The sequence below is a fragment of the Nannospalax galili genome, unplaced genomic scaffold (genome assembly GCF_000622305.1).
Source record: "Nannospalax galili isolate Female #2095 unplaced genomic scaffold, S.galili_v1.0 scaffold286, whole genome shotgun sequence".
Lineage (NCBI taxonomy): Eukaryota > Metazoa > Chordata > Mammalia > Rodentia > Spalacidae > Nannospalax > Nannospalax galili.
The window spans coordinates 12,096,324-12,118,047 of record NW_008359442.1 but is presented as its reverse complement, the minus strand read 5'-3'; the positions used below and the strand labels follow the sequence as shown (position 1 = coordinate 12,118,047).

Sequence of the window (21,724 nt, the reverse complement as noted above, 5' to 3'; positions counted from 1 at the left end):
AAGTGGAAGTGGAGATAGAGGAGGGGATCTAAATACCACCAAATTATATTGTATGAACATTGCAAAAAAATTCAATAAAAATTTTTTTAAAAAGAAAAATCTTGAAGAAACAACTAGAAACCTGTTTCACAAAAACTAAGAGAATTCAGAATAATGGCAGGATAGCCAGAGAGACGATACAATGAAGAATGGCCTCATTAAGAAAGGATTGAAAATAGAAGATTACAGCTTGTGTTAGAAGCAGACTCAGGTACTGTTGGTCTAGAAACACTAAGCAGCAAGGCTTTCAATAACATCAGGGTTCTTTTTTTTCCACGTGCAGGTCACATAACCATTCCTAGGTCTTGGTTCTTGTCTTTATGGTTCAAAATGGCTGCTAGTACCAGGCATGATAGCCTCATTCAAGACAGGAGAGAGGTTCCAGGGAAGAAGTAGGCCCTTCCTTTTGAAGAGACTTCCACACATCTGATAGAGTAGAACTTAGTCAGATACTCACCCCCACCTCCAAGGAAGGCTTTTAATTCTAGTTTATAGTTTCATGACTTAAAAAGAAAAAAAAAACTCTCTTACTAAGGAAGTGAGGATGGATATTGGGACAATCAACAATCTTCCATAAAATGTAACAAGAAATATACAGAATCTGTGTGAGATAGTCATTGAAATACTCCTAAAGGACTCAGATAAGGCTGGAACAAATGGAAAGGCAAACAGAATTATTGGCTAGGAAGACTCAACATCATAAAAATACCAATTCTCCCTGAGTTAATTTTTAACTTTGAATATGTTCTCAATAAAAACAGAACCAGGATTTAAAACAAAAAACTAGACAGACAATTCTAAAGTTCATATGGAAAAATAAACAGGAATTTTGAGAGTCAAGACATTTTCAAAAAGAGGTCAGTCATGCAGGGTATTAAACACACTATAAATCTGCAATAATTAAAAAGTGTCACATAACAAGTACAGAAAAATTCCAACTGCTTATAGAAATTTAACATGAGTGTTTGCTAAGAGTGATGTTTCAATTGATGAAGGATAGACGAACTATTAACATCCAGGTATCTAGAAACAAATAAAGTTAGATATATACCTCATACCTTTAACAGAACAAATCCCAAGTGTGGCAAAGACTCCTGCTTACAAAACAAAAGCAAAAGTACTAGGAGAAACTTTGGGAGAATACTTGTATTACTTGAAAGGGGTAAAAACATTTCAAATTAAGACATAGGATCCAAAACCCATACAGTGACTGCTCTTGCAGAGGACCCCAGTTCGATTCCCAGCACCCACATGGTGGCTAACAACCATCCATAACTCCAGTTCCAAAGAATCCAACCCCTCTTCTGATCTCGCAGACATTGAGCCACATGGGTGCACTTACATTCATGCAGGCAATACATTCATACACATAAAATAAAAATAACAAATAAAATATTAAAAAACCAAATATCCACTCACTTACATAAAACTAGGTAATATCAGTAAAACTTCATTAGCCATGTCTAAAGTCAAACAATAATCTGTGTGAAGTGTTTGCCATTCTTACCCTGCTCAAAGTTTGCTTCCTAGTGGAAAAAGAGCTCCTAAAAATCAATAAGAATACAATAGAAAAATAGCAACAGAAAATTCACATAAAAAATCTACAAATCCTTTTATATACATGAAAGAATGCTCAAACTTTGACAGAAACCAAAGCATGCACTGAGATACCATTTTAACCTATCACAGAAACAAAGTGTGGTAACATACTATATTAGTAAGAATGTAAGAAACAGGCACCAGCATACATTGCTGATGGAAGGGTAAATGTTTTAATCTCTAAGGAGGCCCACTTGGTGATGTCTAGCACTCATATTTCTTGCATCTAATCCAGAAATGCCTTGGAAATTCATACAATTCCTTGACACACACGTAAACTGTCACATGTATAAGATTATTCCCAACAACATTAGAAGCACCATCCTAAATGCCTCTCAATAAAAATGAAGCATTATGCTGCCATAAAGAAAGAACAAGGAAGTTTCTTATGTGTCAAGATGGAACGCTCACCAATACATATCAAGATGAAAAACGTAGTCCCCCAAACCATCCTCTTTGTTAAAAGTGGGACATGAACATATATTCTTACTTTTTTATTTATGTATAAAGCATGGCCAACAGGAAGTTAACAAAAAATAATTGCCTTCAGGAAGGAATCCATGCAGAAAGTAGAATTATTACTGTTTTCCCTTGCTTACTTTGGGTTTCCTTTTTGGAACACATGGATGTATGACCTACTGAAAAAAAAGCGAATGAAATTGGCAATAAATTGAGTAAGTAAAGTTGTTCACAGTGATTCACCTACAGAGAAAGGCATTCTGCTGAAAGTTTTATTCTATAATGACCCTAGTTCTTTAAAAAAAGTTCCAGACTTCAAATGTGCCCTAGTACTTGAGGACTGAGTAGATCTGGATCACATCTATGAAGTTGTCTTTCTGTCAAGCTATCTGTTAAGTTTACTAAGTACTTACTCCATGTTATGCTGGGTCCTGAACACCTGAGAGAGCTCTCCAAGAGGAAAGACTCCTCCCCTGCCCTGCAGCTGGACCTCAGAGAAGGTAGTGCTGAGGTACTATCCCTCCCAACCCTCCTCCCTGGAGAGGCCTACAGGCTCCTACTGGGAAGCAGCACTAAAAAGTTGCAGGTGAGGAACTCCTGGGCAAGAGCAGGGAAGTAGAAAGCCAGAGGTCCCAGGGTGGCCATTGCTGGAGAGGAGGAGGGAGGAAACCAAGGCAGGAGCATCACAGTCCTCCCTTGCTTCCTTCCAGCAGCCTGTACCCTCCTCCTCATGGGGAAGAACATTCTTTCCTGTCCTTAGCAATATCCCTGCACCAGACAAGCTTGCCCCAGAGGGATGGATGCTTTTTAACGAGACCGAAGACCTCCAGAGGAACAGGGTTCTAGTAGCAGCCTTTCTGACTCCCAGGGGTCTTCTAAACCTTCTATCCCAAAGGAAGGACTCTAATGTATGTCTGGTTTCATATAGAGTTAAGCATTTTCAAGAAATTCAGATAGCAAAGGAGGAATGGGAGGAAGTGGCCAGAGGGGGGATTCCTGGCATCAGTGGCAGGGAGGGTGGGAAGGACTGTTTTGGCTTGGGGCCTTCCGGGGGTCACAGCCAAGGGCAGCTGCCTGAAGGGCAGCTGGGGCAGCTATTTCCCCAGAGAGAAGGGAGGGCTGGAAGCAAAAGGGCCAGGGAAGAGTGGAGCTAGGATAGAAGAGCAGGAGGGGGGGAGAAATGAGAACCACCCTGGAAGGGCAGCTGCCTGAAGGGCAGCTGGGGCAGCTATTTCCCCAGAGAGAAGGGAGGGCTGGAAGCAAAAGGGCCAGGGAAGAGTGGAGCTAGGATAGAAGAGCAGGAGGTGGGGAGAAATGAGAGGCCCACCCTGGCTTATCAGAAACCCAGCAGAGGGAAGGGGAGCTTGGAATCTTTGGACTGCATTCCACTCATACAAAAACTTTAAGTCCTTTCTGTAACACAATAAAAACTTTAAAAGAGTGCTTTGAGAGCAGAGCACTAGGGACTTTTTATCTAGTTAAGGTGATGGCTGGTCCCAGAATGGTCAACTCATAGCAAGGCCAGAGGCAGAAGAAGGCAGCACAGGGCTGAAGTAGGGCTTCTGGGGGCACAAGATCACTGGTCACCTTCCTGCTCTGGTTTACTATGTCTACAAGGATAACACAGAATGTATTCTTCCTAACTCAGAGTGAGAATGTAGGGCTTTGTAAATCTAGAGGTGTCCTGGTGAATTCAGTCACGTACAGAAGCATTGTTCTTATTGGTTTTACAATTACCGTTACTATTGTGGTCTTGATGCCTGTCATGTGGACCTCGTAAAGGCAAATCTGGGTACCAGAGCACAAAGAAACATTTGACTCGGCCTGTCCTATGTGTTCAGCTTCTCAGTAATGGAACTTCTACAAGGGGGCAGACAGGCCTCCCAGTTCCCTCCAAGTCAGATGTTCCATGAAGGAAGTGATGGAATGAGATCAAAGACTTTCACCTTTTACACACTTCATCCCAGTAGTCCTTCAAACCAGCAGACAAGCACAGTGTGTGATCCCAATCTGACAGACAGGAGACCAGGCCAGCAATGTGACTTTAGCAGGCATATTCCATAGTCAGTGATGAAACCCTGGCAGCCTGGACCCCAGCCCAGCATTCATCCCTGCTTTCCCACCCCAGCCAGAGCTGAGCCTTGCCCTGACTCAGTGCCAGGGTGGGGGTCAGGAGCCCAGCCCCAGTGACCCAGCTGGTTGGGCTCACTGCTTTTTCTGTGGTTCGAGAGCATTTGTTTAGAACAGCACTTTTTACGTGTTTTCTTCTATCTCAAGGAATCCCAGCGCTGTAAGCAGAATTAAGGTCACAGATACAAGGCAGGCAGTTCTGAAAGCACTTCCTGCTCCACCTCCACTCCAGCCTGGGTCCCTGGTAGTGGCTGAGTCTAGATGCCAGTGCCCTCATGAGCATGTCCCTTTCCTGATCTCTACATGTGGGGGAAGAGGCCTTCTTTGAAAGGCCCACGTCAGCACCCCAGAGTAGCTGCTGAAAGAGGCCCAGAGTGAGAATCTCCATCCACACAGTCTGGATTCTTCTACAGGGCCAGGCCTGGGGTTTCCAGGGATGGTGAAAAAATTCTTACCTAGAACCCTGGGTTTTACCCAGGATCTTACACAGAGCCCTAAAGTGTTGAAATGGGCCACACTGCTTGATGCTGGCCTGCTCCCATGACCCCTTCCTCCTATACAAAACCATCTGGGTCCAAGTTATTACAACCAATGTACCTTCTTACCCCTGACAACTCCTCTGTTCCCCTATAGCCCCCAGAAGATTGATCTCGCAGAGGCACCATGCTCCAGGGCTCTCAGCGTGGGTTTCAGATCGCTCTACCTAACATTCCAGGCTCTCTGAGGTTGGCTCTGACAAGTCTGTCTTATCTCACTGTTCTCTGGGACCCAGTTCTCTGCCCTTCTCACCTTTTGCTTTTACTTCCCCTGCTCTCTCTCACTTCCTCTGTTCACAGTCTGTCCAAATACCAGCTTCCCCTCAAGACTGAGAACCCCTGTTGCCTGGATGCTTGCGCTGTCTACACAAATCATCTGTCATCTCCACCTCTGAAATCCAGCTGCTCACGTAGTAGGCACCCTGCACAGGAACACCTAACTCTTAGGTGGTTTTACTTGATTCGTCAGTGTTATTGTTTGTCAGCCTGGTCCCTCCAGCTGGTTAACTTGTGAAGGATGGGTGAATGAATACACAGCTTCTTTCTCATAGCAGGGTCTGAATGACATGAATTCCAGTCTTAATACATGTCTGGGGTTGTGGAGGATCCTAGTTTTTGCTGAGGAAATGGAGATACCATTGGCAGTTGACCAGTTGGGAGACATCCCCTAGATTACGGTTAATTTGGGACAAGTCAAAACTTCTTCCAGACTTCCTTTACTGGAGATTCCCTAGCATGTGTGCATCTCTCCAACTCAAGAAGACCCTATCGGGTGAGTGGGGCTAACTATGTGGCTTTGGCCTGTCTTGCAGGGATTTGAAACTGGACAACATCCTTCTAGATGCAGAAGGTCACTGCAAGCTGGCTGACTTTGGAATGTGCAAGGAAGGAATTCTGAATGGCGTGACAACCACCACCTTCTGTGGGACTCCTGATTATATAGCTCCTGAGGTAAGACCCATACGCAAAACGCCATGTTCTCTTGATGCCAAGGCTAAAGCAGGAATCCATTACCATGCATTGGAGTCATCCAATGTAGGTGGGAGAAGGCTCTGGAAAAAGCAGGATAGCTTCTAGGAAGAAGAAATGGAATGGTTTGATGATTTCTCCATAAGGATGGGATGATCAGTGGGGCAGGATAGGTGAACCGACAGTGACAGGTTATTCCCTATGCCTCGACAAGTTCTCATTGACTATCAGGCATTCATCCTAGTCCAGAACTACCAACAAATCTAGGAGAAATGTGCTGTCTTGCATTGCTTTTGCTTCATACTAATCAGAAAAATGAAAAGATAGCAATTAGCTTTATTGGATGTAATTTTCACAGTGAAACCGGGAACAGTTTGGCATTACCACTGAGATGGCAAGTCTACACAGTGCACACAGCATAGAGCAAGAAGAGAGTATTATAAGTGACGTCTACCATGAGCCTCATCAATGGGTTTACGTTGTGTGAAAGTTCAGGGAATATTTAGCTCTTCATAAGGTGATTGTTGGCTTGAGTCCCTCCAGATCAGTCTGATCCAAACCAAGAGATATTTAGCATGGATGATTCAGATTTAGTCAAATTCCCATAGATATCAATTTAAATTTATTTGATAATTCTGAGACATGTTAGATGGGAAGGAGATACCACTCCCATTAAGTATCGCCTGAAGTGGAGAATTGGCACATCTGGATTCTACTTCCTTCCATTGGGCATTGTTTGAGCACCTACTTGACAAAGCAAAATACTGATGAAGAGTTGATTGAGACATTGATCACTCTTTGAAAGAAACTTTTGTTCTAGACATAGTAAGACATAAGTAAGTAGGAAAAGGTATCTAAAAACAAGAGGATACCAGCAAGGGTGTGGGAAGGCTTCATGGATCATCTGGAGGTGAAATGGAGTTGCAAAGAATGTTTTATGTCTCCTTTGACCATAGGATCATCTGGATGTGAAACAGAGTTGCAGTGCCTCCTTTGACCATAGGAATAAGAGGGAATTCCTGAAAACAGCAAGGAGGGTCATAGTGGGGACCATGTAGAAAAGGAAGTTCCTTATCTCTGGGCTCTAAATCCTTTCAGGGCAGGATCTGTGTTTCTAATCTGGCTACTCCCGGGATCCAGCACATAGACCATGGGCTCTAGATAATGTTTGTTTGTTTTTTTTTTTTTTTGAATGAATTAGTTAGTAAATTAATGATAATTTATAACATTTTAGCATGAGCAAAAGCCAAGAGTTTAAAGCATATTGGAGATAAATAGTATAATTATAGGGCTAGTGAGAGGCCTCAATGGGTAAAGTGCTTGTAGTATGAGCCTGACAACCTGAGTTCAATCCATGGAACCCATGTAGAAGTAAAGGAGCAAGCCAACTCTCAAAAATTTTCTTCTGACCTCCACATGCATGCCATGAAGCACACACACACACACACACACACACACACACACACACACACACACAGAGGATTTTTTAGTGTGTATAATAATGAACAAAATTAGGATAACAGACACAGGAATATAGCCTTGATTCCCTAGGATCTGTGGACCTACTAAGGGTTCCCTTGGGGGAGGGCCTTCATTAGATCTGATCCAGGAAGAAAGCAGTACATGTCAGCAGTTGGAGTAGAGCTCAGTTGGCAGACAGCATGCCTAGCCATCAGGTATGGTAGTGCTTGACTGCAATTTCAGCACTCTAACACTCAGGAGGTAGAGGCAGGAGGTGCAGAAGTTCAAGCTACATAGTGAGTTCCAGGTCATCCTAGACTACCTGAGACTCTGTCTCAAAAAAATTTTAAATAGAGTAACTATTTAAACTCTTTATATATGCATATGTATGACTGGAGTTACCCTATAAAGGTGGGGGGGGCAATGCCCCTACTAGACACCACAGGCTAATCAATAAAAAGCCCAGTTCTAGGAATGGGTTACCTCTTTTGGAGGTGTTGGTCAATGACGTCCCATAGACCCCCTAAACATTACTGACTATTGCCAATGCTCTTGGCTACTCCTCAGAACTTGATAATAAGACCCTATTCCTGAAGACACCACAAACTTTAGTCATAGACTGGAGAAATCAAGCTTGTACAGAGGTTCTTCACCCCTACTGGGTAACTTTCAAAGTGCTGGGAGGTGCTATGCATGCCACCAAAGGAGAAAAGTAATCATCAGTCTTACCCAGTTATGAACCATGCCAGCTACAGAAGCAACAAGCCTAGCAAAACATGCCCATTGATGCAACAGTGGCACAGATGTCATGGGAGTAACCAAACACTTTATGATTTGATTTAAGGCCTGCTCCACAAGACAAAACCCATACTTGGTACCATTTTAGGGGCCAAGAACCTGCTACTAGACAGGTCACAGTCCCTAGGGTAGATACTACCATGATTATTCTGCTAAATGGACATAGTGTCAAACTGATTCCCAATGACTTATAGTTATATCCATAAATTAGTGTATCTCTCAACCCTCATCAGAGAAGCTTATTTTTGTAGTAGATGGTAATAACACAGAGACCCACAACTGATCAAGTGCAGCGAATAAGAGACTGTGGAATACTCAGCCCCAAATGGGACACCTGTATCACTCCTCCTTCTCCCAAGGTTCAAGGATCATTGTGGAAGAGAGGTTGGAAAGACTGTAAGAACCAGAGGCAGTAGAAGACTGCAATTAAACAGTGTTTTCCAGACATAGCAGGGCAGTTGCACATATGAACTTATAGTGGTTGTGACAGCATGCACAAGACCTACACAAGCTCAAGCCAGACAAAATCCCAGCATGGAGAGGGGAAGTGGGTACAATGTCCCAGTGTCCCACTCCTAGCTGGGGGAGCTATTAGAAACTGCTAGCTTCTGGGAGAGGGCAAGTCAGTTTTCTTTAAGGGTGTGGCCCCTGGTATGGCAACTGTGCCCTAGTAAATGGCCTACACTCATTAGTATATGGGAAGCACAAATTAGACATCATGGGATTAAAAAAGAGGATACAAAGTTGGGTGGGTGAGCAGGGAAGGGAAGAGAAGACGGATCTGGGCAGAGTTGTGGGAGGTGAATATGATCAAAATACATTGCATGAAATTCTCAAAGAATAAAAATGATGTAGAAAAAAATCATTTTGATATCTTAATCTTAGTGAACTTGAACTGGACTTCTGGGGAACTTAATGGTTTATATTGCATATTTCTTTCTTGTTCCTATGTATGATATTGTTGGACATAGTTTCCTGGTATATGTCCTATGGAGCTAATGTTGCTTTTCTGGAACCTTGTCATGTTTGTTTGAGCTGGTTGTGAACGTACAGCACTTACTGGGTTCACTTGCACACGTAGGTACTGATGGCAATAGTAGCAGCCTCTACCTTAGGATTTGGGCTTCTGTGTCTTTGATATGAAATGTTGGTACTTCCTCTTTTTTTAGAATACTCATATGAAAACATTTTAATTACGCAGAGAACAATCCATCCTAGTTTTCTTATATTGCTACATATACTTTTATTAGACTGTAATATCGTTAGTGACTATCTGATGAGATTTTTCTTTAAGGAAAAGGGATACTTACTACCTCTGTGTCCTTTATCTTGTATTTTCCCTTGAGTTTTAGAACTTATTCTCATGTCGTATACATTGATAAAATTTCTGTTAAAAGGAAAAGAGGAAAAAAGCAGGCTGAGGGAAGGGTGAACCTTTGACAGTCTTTCCCCACAACACATGTGCGACCTGAGGGAGCTTAAGAGTGAGGCTGGTGAGTTCTAATAGGTCTTCTAAGAGATCTGAAGAGTGGTGATTTCAGTTTCTTAGTTACTGTGTTCCCTCAGCAGGAAACTAGCAAGTCAGTCTTTAAGGAGGGATAAATGAAAGCAAGGACTCTCCACTGGGACTTGCTTTTCTCATCTTCCACATTCATTCTTCATCATGAGAATGTTCCATTCCAGGCCCTCTGTGACCCAATGCATGGTCAGTGCCTGGGCAGTAGTTAAGGACCCCACCCAAGACAAGCAAGCACTTTACAATGAACAAAAAGCCCACTCAGCCTCCATGTAAGAGGCCACTAGCAAGACTCTGTTCAGCATGAGGCACGGTCACTTTTCCTGACAAGCAACTATATGACAGGCAAACGACAGCTGATAAAGAAAGCTATGACTGCTTTGACCAAGGGCTAGTGGGGGGTAAAATGAAGTTCTGCCCCTTGAGCACTTAGCACAGTGCCCAACTCACAACAAGCACAGGCCTCTTGGTTGCTCTCTCCTTGGGTCTTGTCATTGTTGGGTTATGTAATGGGGAAGGAGAAACTTCTGAAAATTGAGACCAGACCAGAAGATCCCATGTGCCCTCGATGAAGTCAGAAAGTGTTTTGGAACCTTAGGTGCCTCATCTTTCCCATGGGAATCCTAATGCCCGCCCTGCCCATCTCAGCAGGCTGCTTTCAGACTCTAATGGGATTAAAGGTGGGAATGCGTCAGAAAGCATATACCTCTATTCAAGCAGGTGAGGCTAGCCCTGAAACCAGAGACACTTTCTGAAGCATCAGTTCTGCCAAAACTTCTCTTCCCACGCTGTACCCCTCGCTAACCTTTCTGGCCACCTGCACCCTCTCCTTTCTCCACACCTGGACCCTACTTCCCAGGGAATAGCTATCAGCTCTGGGCCATACGTGATGCCATCAGGCCCAACACCTGCCCTTCTCCTCTGCCCCAGCCCTGATTCTCTTGAGGGACCGGCTGTCATACCAGGTACCTTCCCATAGTGTGCAAAGCCTTGCCCATCTCACCACCTTCATTACTGACAAGGCAGTTAGGCAGAGGATAAATAGGGCCAAGCTTAAAAGGAATTTTGCAAAAGATGTCACCCAAAAAAATGCTCAAATGGGACTTGGGAAGGGTGCATAGGCCTCTCTGCCATTTTGACAGCCATCCAGTCTGAGCATAAAGAAGCTACTTATAGATTTTCTCAGCACACCACAGAGGCACAGACCCTAGCTGTCTCACGTCTGTGAGGTTAGAGTGGCCACCTTATCATCTAGTGCCCCCTGAGCCTCAGAGCTAATAGGGTACACTGAGTAAGATATACACAGTGGTGGACATGAAACAGTGGCTGTGTCCTGAGTGTGGAAATGAACCTTTCATAAAAGCAGGCTCTAGAGGATGATAGAGCCCTCACTTTCTGTGTTTTACAGATGCTCAAGGACAAAGCTGACTGAAAAAGTAACTGAAACTGCAGCATTCAAGAGCAGTGCCTGCAAACCTTAGAAAACAGGCAGGGTCTTAGGATAGGAGGATGGGAGAAAGCTGGGGAATTCTGAGATGGCTTTCTACAGGAGATACAGAATAGCCTTAATCTTTAAGAACAGAAGCAGGTGGTACCAATGAGACCTGGAGCTAGGCTGGGTACTGGATCTCATGAGGTTGAGAGAGAACTCAGCTTGGACTAGCACCTTGGGCCAGTGGAGCCTAAAGTTCTGACGTTAGAGATACTCTGCACTAATCATTGGGTGGAGGAACCCCACATATTAATCAATTTTATCACCACCTACAAAGACCGTAGAGTTAGCTGCATTTTCTCACATTCTCCTTCATCTCAAGTTGAAATGATTCCTAAACTATGCATGTGTCTAATGTCATTAGATGCTTCTACCTACATCTTTCTATTTAATCCTAAGTCACTTGGAATCGCTCTAGAAGGGTGTTTAGCACATCCTGCATGCATTTCACCTAAGTTAACTCTCTTACTCTCTCCATTTGGCCAAAGAAATAGCAAAAGAGAGCATTCCTGAGTCTAGGTAGCCATAGTCAAAGATAACATTCACCGGGCAATCATGGAGCTCTTTGGATTTGGGCCCAGACCATAGGGATAACATTCATTCATAAGGTTTGTTTCAAAGGATGGGACCTGGGGCTCTCTAAAGGCTGGTAAATGACATGATCATTGGTGACACTTGGGGAACCAAGAGGAATGATGGAGATGGGTATTTTCCTGTCATAGACAAGAATGTAGTGGTCTTTTATGGGGACCATATGCTGGGGAAGACTTCTGTCATTTCCTTCCCAGGAGCATGGAACTCAGGTAAGTTTAGCATTTTGTCACCATTTAAAGAAGATCAAGATTCTGGACCACTGTCCACATGGACACTAGTAGCATACCCAAGCTCTGTGGGATACAGAACTGAGCCTGCCTGGCTGCCAGTCACTCTGTTTGCTTGTGCCTTTTGGAGTTTGCATCTACTCCCCTAATGCAGATTTTGAGGTCAAAATGTGCTTTATGTTTTAAAAAGTAACCCTAATTGCAAGTCAAGAACTTTATCTGGTGCTCAAAGAAACAGGTACTTGTTCCTACCAGAGGCTACCCTGGGGATGCTTACTTTGGAGAGAGGATATTGGCCTCCAGCAAAGTGCCTCCCATACCCAGGTCTCTCTGAAGGTGCTGATGTAGAACTCTCCCTCCAGTGGCACAGTTCTGCTCTATGGTAGAACAAACTGGACATGAAGTCACAGACCTTTCTATAGGAGTTGGTGACAGGGATGTTACTGGGGTAGGGCTCTTTGGTAGTCCCTGACATTGCTTGTTTCCTGAACAGATCCTGCAGGAGTTGGAGTACGGCCCTTCAGTAGACTGGTGGGCCCTGGGAGTGCTGATGTATGAGATGATGGCTGGCCAGCCCCCCTTTGAGGCCGACAATGAGGATGACCTATTTGAGTCCATCCTTCATGATGATGTGCTGTACCCTGTCTGGCTCAGCAAGGAGGCTGTGAGCATCCTAAAAGCTGTGAGTAACCTTCCCTAAGCTATGGCTCTGCTCCCGGAAGATCTCTCTCTCTCTCTCTCTCTCTCTCTCTCTCTCTCCCTCTCTCTCTCTCTCTCCTCCTTTCTCTGCTCTTCTCCTATCTCTTTCTGTCTCTCTCCCTCCCACCTCTGCTTACTAATATATGACAGTTCAAGGCTACCCCATGGAGAGTTCAGGCAGGGTTTACTGGCTGCTGTCAAGAATAGGGCCTGGGCCAGGCATAGTGGCATACACCTTTGATCCCAGCATTTAGGAAACAGAAATAGATCTCTATAAGAGTGAAACCAGCCTGGTCTACTTAGTAAGTTCCAGGACAACTGGGACTATAGAAAGATCCTGTCTCAAACCCCCACCTACCAAAAAATGAACAGGTTCTGGGATGAATACACATCTTTAGGAAAAGAACAGCATGTGCGTATGTGGCCTGAGATGGTGCTCTGTGCACCTCTGTCCCCCAGCATCTCAGAGGCAATAGGTCCAACCCAAGTTGAATTGTGTCTGCCATTTACACTTGGAGTAGGGGCCTCCTTCCTTCTCTGGAGGAGGGACCTGTCTGCATTGTGGCCTGTAATGGGGAAGAGAGAGGAGAGGGCACTGTTTCCATGTTAGTGTCACTGTGGCTGGATGGCTGCCAATTAGATAACATATGGTCTACCCATGAGCCTTGTAACCATGCTGATTTTAGACATGTGGTTGTCACTGCCCCCATGGATACTTTGTTTATCAACACAGCTATTCCTGCAATGTGACACCTATATTGTGTCAAGGAAGAGATGGTCCCTCAGCCTAGAGACACTCAGCTGCCAGTTTGCCCAAGATTACCTTCTGGGCAGAGCCCAGGAACCTCAGCTTCCAGTCCTGGCTTCTGCTCTCCATAAGACTGCCCCAAAGTTCAGTAGTTTACCAGTCACATTCACGAAATCTGCCGCACATTATGACAGATGGAAAATCCACAGTACTTACCAGGACTATTAGAAGTCATATGAAATTAAGATATAAAAACCATTTTTTCAGTGTCTCTGTCTCCCTTGCCTCACCCCCTTTCCTCTATCTTTCTATGGCTTTCTGGGCAACTTTTCTCTCTCCTTTACTGTATCCTCTGCCTCCCACTGGAGAGGTACCCAAGTATATAAGAGGCTTGCTCTCTCCCACACTCATGCCTTTGAAAAATGGAATGGTCCCATTCTCCCTGACCTCCTTACCTCCTGCTTCATGTATCCTCGTAGCATTTCCCACCTTCCAATATACACAGAAGTCTGGTGATGTAGCTCAGTTGTAGAATGCTTGATTAGCATCCATGAAGCCAGTTCATGATTACATAACTAGGGTATGGAGTCCGGAAAATCAGGAAATTCAAGGCCATAGGTCGGTTGCAGTGAATTAGAGGTCATCTTGGGCTAGAGATTTTATTTCAAAAACTCAAACAAACAAGCAAACAAACAAACAAAAAGGACCAAGGAGATGGCTGAGTAAAAGCACTGGGTAAAAGCACTTGTTATCCAAATCTAATGGCTTGGGTTGTATTCCTGGAACTCATGTAAAAAGCTGGATGCTGTAGTGGGAATCTGTAATCCCAGCACTCCTGCAGTAAGATGGGAGGTGGAGATAGGAGGTAAAGCCCAAAGCTCGCAGGCAGGCCAGCCTGGAGTACACAACACAGCAAAAACAAGAGAGACCCTGCCTCAGCAAGGTAGAAGGAGAACTGACTCCTGAAAGTTGTCCTCTAAATTTGTAACTCTAGTTCTAAGGGATCTTATGTTGTTTTCTGGTTTGGGGAAGGCATTATACAAAAATGGAGGCACTTACGTACATGTATAAAAACACCCACAAACATCACACACTAAATAAATAAATAAATAAATAAATAAATAAATAAATAAATAATCAGAAAACCCAAACTAAATAAATTATACCGTGGAGATGCTATGTTTCATATGTAGTCTGTTTCCTCTCACAAGACCAGAAACCTTTAGGAGAGGAGGACAGGGATACGGTTAGTTTCTCTGAGAGCCTAGAGCAATGCCTGGCATGTCTAAGGTGCTCCATTCAGCATCTACTTTAACATGGAAGGCAATAGGTCTTGGGTCTCTACTTTGTTCTTTTTGTTCCAGTGTACAAGGTGAAATGCCTTTGAGACCCAAGAAAGTGATGTGGCAGGTGACCCCCAGTGAGTGTGGTGGAGGTAGAGTATTCTGAGAGCCACAGCCCACCCATCTGGGGGATGTCCACTCCCTCTCTCCAGATGATCACAGGTCTGCAGTAAGGGCTCTCCTCACCACACCTGGCTTTTCAAAAGGAAGCCTGGAATCCAGCTTTGTTCTAACAACTCTCTGCACGTGAAATGATTTGAACACCTTCAATTCAAAGGAACGTGTGGGCCAAAACAAACCCTGGAAGGGTCACTCTTAGGTGCCAGACTTTGATCCCTGCCTCGTTGGGTGCTTGTCAGCATTTCTCACTGGCCCCTGTTTGATTGCTTCATGACTGAATTTGAGGTACTGCCTCACTCTTGGCTCACTGCAGAGCCCTCAGACCTGCTCTGACTCTGGGTCCTCCCCTACTATGTGCTCCCATTTGTTTGAATAACTGAGGTACTCCAGGAGTCTTTTTACATGCCTAAAGTATAACATAGAATATTGTGAAAAGACTTCATCTTGTCCTCACTCCTGTCTGCCTGTTCCCCACACTCTGTCCCTCAGGTGTGACTCACATGTCAGATTTTATATGACCTTCCAGAATCTCAGGTATGTGCTGAGCAGATAAAGACACCAGTTCCTGCTGCTTCACCTTTTGTTGCTGTTACAGACATTAGAAGGCTTTACATATATTTCATTGTCCTCAAAGTAGGCTCTCACCTGCTCCACTCAATGCCATATCTGCCTGTCTTTGCTCTTAGGAGCTGTAACGTGGGGTAGCTGTCATGTGGGTCCTCCATCAAGGACACTCCCTGGGTGATTAGCAAGGGAAGAGATTAGAACCTTCTGTTCCAGATCCCCACCAACATCAGGCAACCGATCTCTAGCACTCAAGACAGCCAGAACACCAAGCCTGATGGACACACCAGCCCAACCGGCCTCCCAAGAGTCTTCTGCCTGCACAGCAGCAAAGCCCTCTTATAATTTTTTGTTTTGTTTTGGTGTGTGTGTGTGTGTGTGTGTGTGTGTGTGTGCGTGCGTGCGTGTGTGTGTGTGTGTGTGTGCGTGTGCGGCCCAGAAAGCACCATAATTTTTCAGCCACCCATCAGTCATATGTTCAGCAATGTTTGGAGATATTGGAGTCAACACAGTTGGGAGGACAGTAGTTACTGCTGGTGTGCAAAGGAACCATAGATGCTGCTGAACAGCCTGCAGTGCGCAGAACAGTCCCAGAGCAAAGAAGTACACAGTCCAAAACATCAGTAGCACGGAGTATGAAAACCGTCAGCCCCCAAGGCTCAGTCGTTAAGGGCACATACTGCTCTTTCAGAGGATCTGAGATAATTCTTGGCACCCACACTGGGCAGTTCACAACTGCCTATTACTCCAGCTCCAGAGCAATCTGGCACCCTCTTCTGGGCTCTGCAGGCACCTTCACTCACATGTGCATAGCCCCCCCCCACACATACATTATATATAATTTAAAAATTAAAAAGAAATCTTAAAAAGAAAAAAGAAAATGATCAACCTGCAGAGACTCAGAGGCAGAGGTCAGGCTATGTTAAGTGCTTGATATCAGAGAACTTGTGACCTGGGGGGGGCTCCCCAAGGGGCTCTTCTCTAGCCCAACCTGGAAGAGGGGAGTGGGAAAAGCTGTGGAAGTGAGGAGGAACTTTCCACTTCCTCACATTGTCACTTGATGTTTCCAGCCCATGTTTTCTATGACTGTCCTCAGAGCTGAGTCTCTGAAGACTGTTACCTGTGTGAGTGTGGTGCAGAATTCTAAAGAAGGCCACTTGTATCTTAGAGTTCAGCAGTGAAAACCTAGGCAACAGTAAGTGCTCATCTTGCTGCTGCTTTTTCTCTGTACTGTGTCCTAGGACTCAGTCTTCAGCCTCCTAGTCAGTTTACTGAATGCTGGACAGGAGGTAGGCACTGAACCCATGCTATGCAGATGGGACTGACTCCTATATCATAGATTTTACCGAGGGAAAGTGACGTTTAAACCGCCTACAATTTAAATAGACAAAAAACATGGTCAAGCTATCAGCCTAGGAATCAGCGTTTTGAACAGTTCTTAGAGAATGCTGAGGGACTACAGGGAACGCTCAATCAGCGTGGTTATGTGCCAAAGGAGTGTAGACTTCCCAATGTGGGACGCCCAAGGCATTCAAACAGGGGTAACCTCATGGACATGTAGATGAAAAAGCATAGAACACACACATACATGCAACACATTCCCACTTGGCCTCTAACACACATGGAATGTATATAATACACATCACATATCACCACTTTACCTCTAACACACATACATGCAATGCATACGACATACACACAACACATTGCACTTGACCTCTAACACACATACATGCAGTACATACAACACATACACAGCAGATATACACCTTTATTTTTGGTAGCTATAAAATACTTTTTAGGTTATACTGGTTTTCAGCTGCTCAGTTAAAGTGATATGGTTTAATAGAAGTGAGTCCAGCAGGGTGTAGGGTCACACAACACCACCTAGAACATAGAAGGTCCATTACTCTGGGCTTACTTATAATCACTGAATAGTGATGAGACTGCCCCTTTCTTACCTTTTATCTTCTGACCTACATGGACATTTTAAAAATTGCATTTATGGGGCTGGAGAGATGGCTCAGCGGTTAAGAACACTGACTGTGCAGAAGACCTGGGTTTGAATCCCAGCACCCACAAGGCAGCTAACAACTGTCTGTAACTCCAGTTCCAGGGGATCTGACAGCCACTTCTGTCCTCCGTAGGCATTGCATGACATGGGTGCACTTACCTACATGTAGGCAATACACACACACACATAAAATTAAAATAATAAAATATTTTTAATTGCATTTATTTATTTTGTATGTGTATGTATATATGGAGGTCAGAGGACAGTTTGTGGGAGTTGGTTCTCTCCTTCCACCATCTGGGTCTCAGTGATCTAACTTAACTCTATATACTTGGTGGCAAGCACCTTTACCCACTGAACCATTTTGCCAGTCCCTACATGGGCATTTTTGTGTAGCAATTACATATTTAAAATTTAAAAGCTGGAGGGGCAGGAAAAAGAAAGTGGTACATTTAATCATTTATCTGCCCATTGATACCTGATCATTTTTCCTTACCTCAAAAAAGGCTCACCCTCTTGCTGTGCATTCTCAGCTCCCCAGTCTCTTTGCTGAGAAGATGAGCATCTGAAAGGATCAGAGAATAGGAGTCAGATCCTAACCTCAACTTGGTATCTTGCTAGCTGTGCAGCTCCAGTTCAGTTAACTAACTTCTCCATGTGTCAAGTTCCTCCCTTACAAAGTAGAAATAGCAATAGAACTTTATGGGGTAGAGAGGTGAATTCATATCTGTACTGTGTTTAGAATGGTGTCTGACACCCACTACCTCCTAATGCAACAGCAGAAGAGCACCCTGAGAGCAAGGCCCCTAGCATGCACAGGTGTGGCAAGTGACACGGAAGCCAGTCCCTCATGACCCATGCCTGGGAGCATCCATCAGTAATTCTATTCACGCCTTCCTCTCCACAGTTCATGACCAAGAACCCCCACAAGCGCCTGGGCTGTGTGGCAGCGCAAAATGGGGAGGATGCCATCAAACAGCACCCGTTCTTCAAGGAGATCGACTGGGTACTGCTAGAGCAGAAGAAGATCAAGCCCCCGTTCAAGCCGAGAATTGTAAGTGGAGCCCACAGCCCTTCCCCTCCGTGGCTGGCTGGCATTTGTATGCCAGTCTATGTGAGCTCAGAAAAGGAAGCCTAGGATGCGGCTGATAGCCCAGCAAGGACTGTCCCTGAGGGAGAGTCTGAGGTCCTGGGCATTGTCAAATCTATGACACCCACAACAGTACTGCAGCAATAACTATATGGGCTGCTCCACCAGACTTCATTTATTTATTTTAATCAATTACAATGATGCTAGCTGTGAGACGTAGAGCTATGTCTTCTTAAGAGATAAATGGGATTGTTCTTTGAAAGAGTCCATGTAAAGGAAAGTATTAGCTAAATGCTTGGCATTAAGTGACAGAGTATGAGATGGAACTTGGTGACTGCTCCAAGAATGGTTGGCCCAGGGTCCTACAAGGAGGAAAGCTTGTTTTCTGGGGCCCATCAGTCTTATCTCTTATACTTTCTTATACTTTGGCTGCTCTCTGACCAAACATGCATGTGCGGTGCCAGGCAAAAGTGAGGGGTGGGGAAGGGTATGTGACACTCAGAGGCTGAACAGAGAACTCCAGTTATGACTTGACTGGCAAACCAAGGCCTTGTGCTGCAGGAGGACCTGCTGTGGAAATGTGAAGGGCAGGCAGCGTGGTCCTAAGGGAGATATGTCTTAATTCCAATGTTTTATAGCTCAAAGCAATTAGTCATTCAGAAAAATCTGGGCAGCCAGTTTCAGGCATCTGGGGATGGGGTATACTAGAAGAGTTTCATAGACAAGAATCTAGACTTGAGATCATCAGTCAGCCATAGGTCACCATGTTCTGTCAGAGGAGCCTTCCTTCTCCCATCTCCAAGTACAAAAAAAAAAAGACCCCTGTATGCTTGGTGGGTCCCTAGAGAGGAATTTAAGCCTGCTGGGAGGGGATTTCCTGAGGAGCCATTATTGATGGTGCCTTGATCTTAGAATGTTCCAGGGGGTGACTTCCAGCTGATGGGTATACTCCAGGTCACAGCCAGAGTTGAGCATGGCAGGTAGTTGTGTCACTGTCATAGTGCTAATGTCTGCCATCTTTCCTACTTTGCTTTCTGCTTTTGTCTGTGTGGTTCTTGGGAGACACGCAGCTTGGGGAAGGCCAAGTTTCAGGTTACTCTCTCTCTGTGAACCTCTCCTCCATTCTAGTCAGTCCATCTCACCACAGCTCTGGCCCCCTGTGTCAAGGTCATACCGTTAGTTTGATAGACCGGAAAGATACGGCATTTAGGCTGCCTGGGCCGAAGAAGGCTCACCACATGCGCCACCCTGCCAGCTAGGCCTGGGGGCCTCTTACAAATAGCCTCAAAGGGCAAGATTAACTGAGTGCTTAACAGATATGGGAGAAAGTGGGTGACCAGAGGCCTAGCTGAGGCAAAGGAGAAGCTGAAGACTCAAATCTGAGGGGTGAATTATAATTTCCCTGTAATATAACTTAATTAATCCCTGGAGAAATGAGAAGCTGAGCCCAGAGGCCCAACCAACAAAAGCCCAGGTGAGAGCAGGGCCTAGTCAGATGCCAGTGTCCCCCATAGAAGGGCTTGAACTTAGGTTGAGAATCTAGGTCAATCAACCAACCACTTTCAGTCAGACTCATGGAGGAGCACCAGACCCAGTGAGACTAGATGAAGACCCAGGCATACTTCCTCAACAGAGTGTAGGGTAGCGAGGCCCACGGAAGCCCTTGGAGCTGTGAAGGGATTCAAAGCCTAGTGTGGACAAGGGAAGCCAGGAGCTCGAAGAGAGATTCCAAGAAGGGAGGAAGGGAGGAAGGAAAGAAGGGAGGGAGGGAGGAAATAGAGGAGAACACAATTCACAAAGGATGTTTTAATGTATGGACTTCCTAGTGTATATATGATGGGAAATAATAGTGGCCAGAGGCCTTTCTTGGGAAACTTTACTCAGATCCAAGGTAGGCTGTAGGATTTAAGTAATGCTGAGAAATTCCACTTTGCAAAGCCTTTCTCAAAGCCTCATCAGTCCAGAACCTCCTTGCTGGGTTTCTCATCTTTAAATCGAAATGAAATCCCCTGGTAATCTTGTCCTTGCATGGCTCATGGGTTCTAGCACAAGATATTCTAAGAAGAATCACACCTTGATCCATGGGTACCCCACCCACAAAGCAAGGGCAGAAATAGAGGAGGGCTATGAAGAACAGTATGAGGTGATAAACAGCCCAAACACCAAGTACAGAGGACAAGGAGTAAGGAACAAATGGGAGCAGGCCAGCATGTGACCAGTTCCACCAACAGGCAGGTTTCACCTTGGCTTAGTTGGGCAGAGCCCCTTCAGGCTGTTCCTGGCCAGGTATGAAGATGTTCCTATAAGTGGAGATCTGAGGTGTCCCTGGGAATCAACAGGAAGAACTACTCCCCTGGGTCAGAGATCTGATGAGACTCCATCTTCTCCTAAACCCTGGAGCACAGGAGACTAGGACTTCTCTTCCTTGGGTCTCTGGAAACCCTCCACTTGGAACTAGAAGGCAGGACCCTACACACATCCTTTGCTGGAGGACTCACGTGAGCTGCTGGGGGCTTCCCCCTCCCCCCATGAGAATAAAACCAAGAGAAAGTACTGGGTCATGTAGGACCTTCTAACATCTGTCTTAGTTTCCTAAAGACTGCCCTCACCATTGCCATGGAAACTCTTGTGTACATGCCTCCACTCTGCCCCCAGACCACTGTGCTGGATGGAAGGAGGGATTCATTTGGCTGATTAGATATTTGCTGAGAGGAGAGAATTAGAACTTTAGAGATGAAGTAGGGTATCATGGGGTGGGGGGAGGAAGCAAGAAGATCGTACGAGAGGTGTTTCTGGTCACACTTTGGCTGAATCCTGTGGAGCCTTACAGAACTTTCAGCCGCAGGTCTTTAGAGAACTAATCAAGGTGCTTAAATATTTGATCACATCTCCATCCTTGGGGTCTGAGATACCGCTCAAAATATCAAAGGGAAGGTGGAGTTGCATATAGCTAACCATCAAAAATGTATCCTAATTCTATCCCTCAGTTGAAAACTCATTCCTGAAATGTAAAAATGGCCTATGCTACCTCTGGGCTCAAATAGATGGTGAATTGAATTTAAACCACTCTATTTATTATCTTGGAAAGCTTTGCAGGCCCAGTGTGGAAACACACTGGGCTTTTATGAGCCATCACCCTCCTCTAGCCAAATAGCGTGGAGAGTATCTGCCTAGCCCAGACGGCAGCAGACAGGACAGCTCTGGGCTCTATAAGCCGATGCAGCCTTACCCTATACAAATGCATAGTCACACACAGGTCACTGGGAAGACAGATACTGGGAAACTGAGGCATTATGCCAAAAAAATCATCCTTCTACACATGTGCC

General features: G+C 44.9%; 1 protein-coding gene across 3 annotated transcripts in view; it reads left to right on the top strand.

Annotated features, from left to right (window-relative positions):
- Prkce (protein kinase C epsilon) overlaps positions 1-21,724 on the top strand; it is a 559,250-nt gene that overhangs the window by 513,006 nt on the left and 24,520 nt on the right. For all 3 annotated transcript variants that reach the window (XM_029558628.1, XM_029558629.1, XM_008823069.3), the window contains 3 exons: positions 5,576-5,714; positions 12,314-12,502; positions 18,216-18,362. In XM_029558628.1, the coding sequence (XP_029414488.1) occupies positions 5,576-5,714; positions 12,314-12,502; positions 18,216-18,362 (475 nt within the window). The remainder of the gene's footprint in view (positions 1-5,575; positions 5,715-12,313; positions 12,503-18,215; positions 18,363-21,724) is intronic.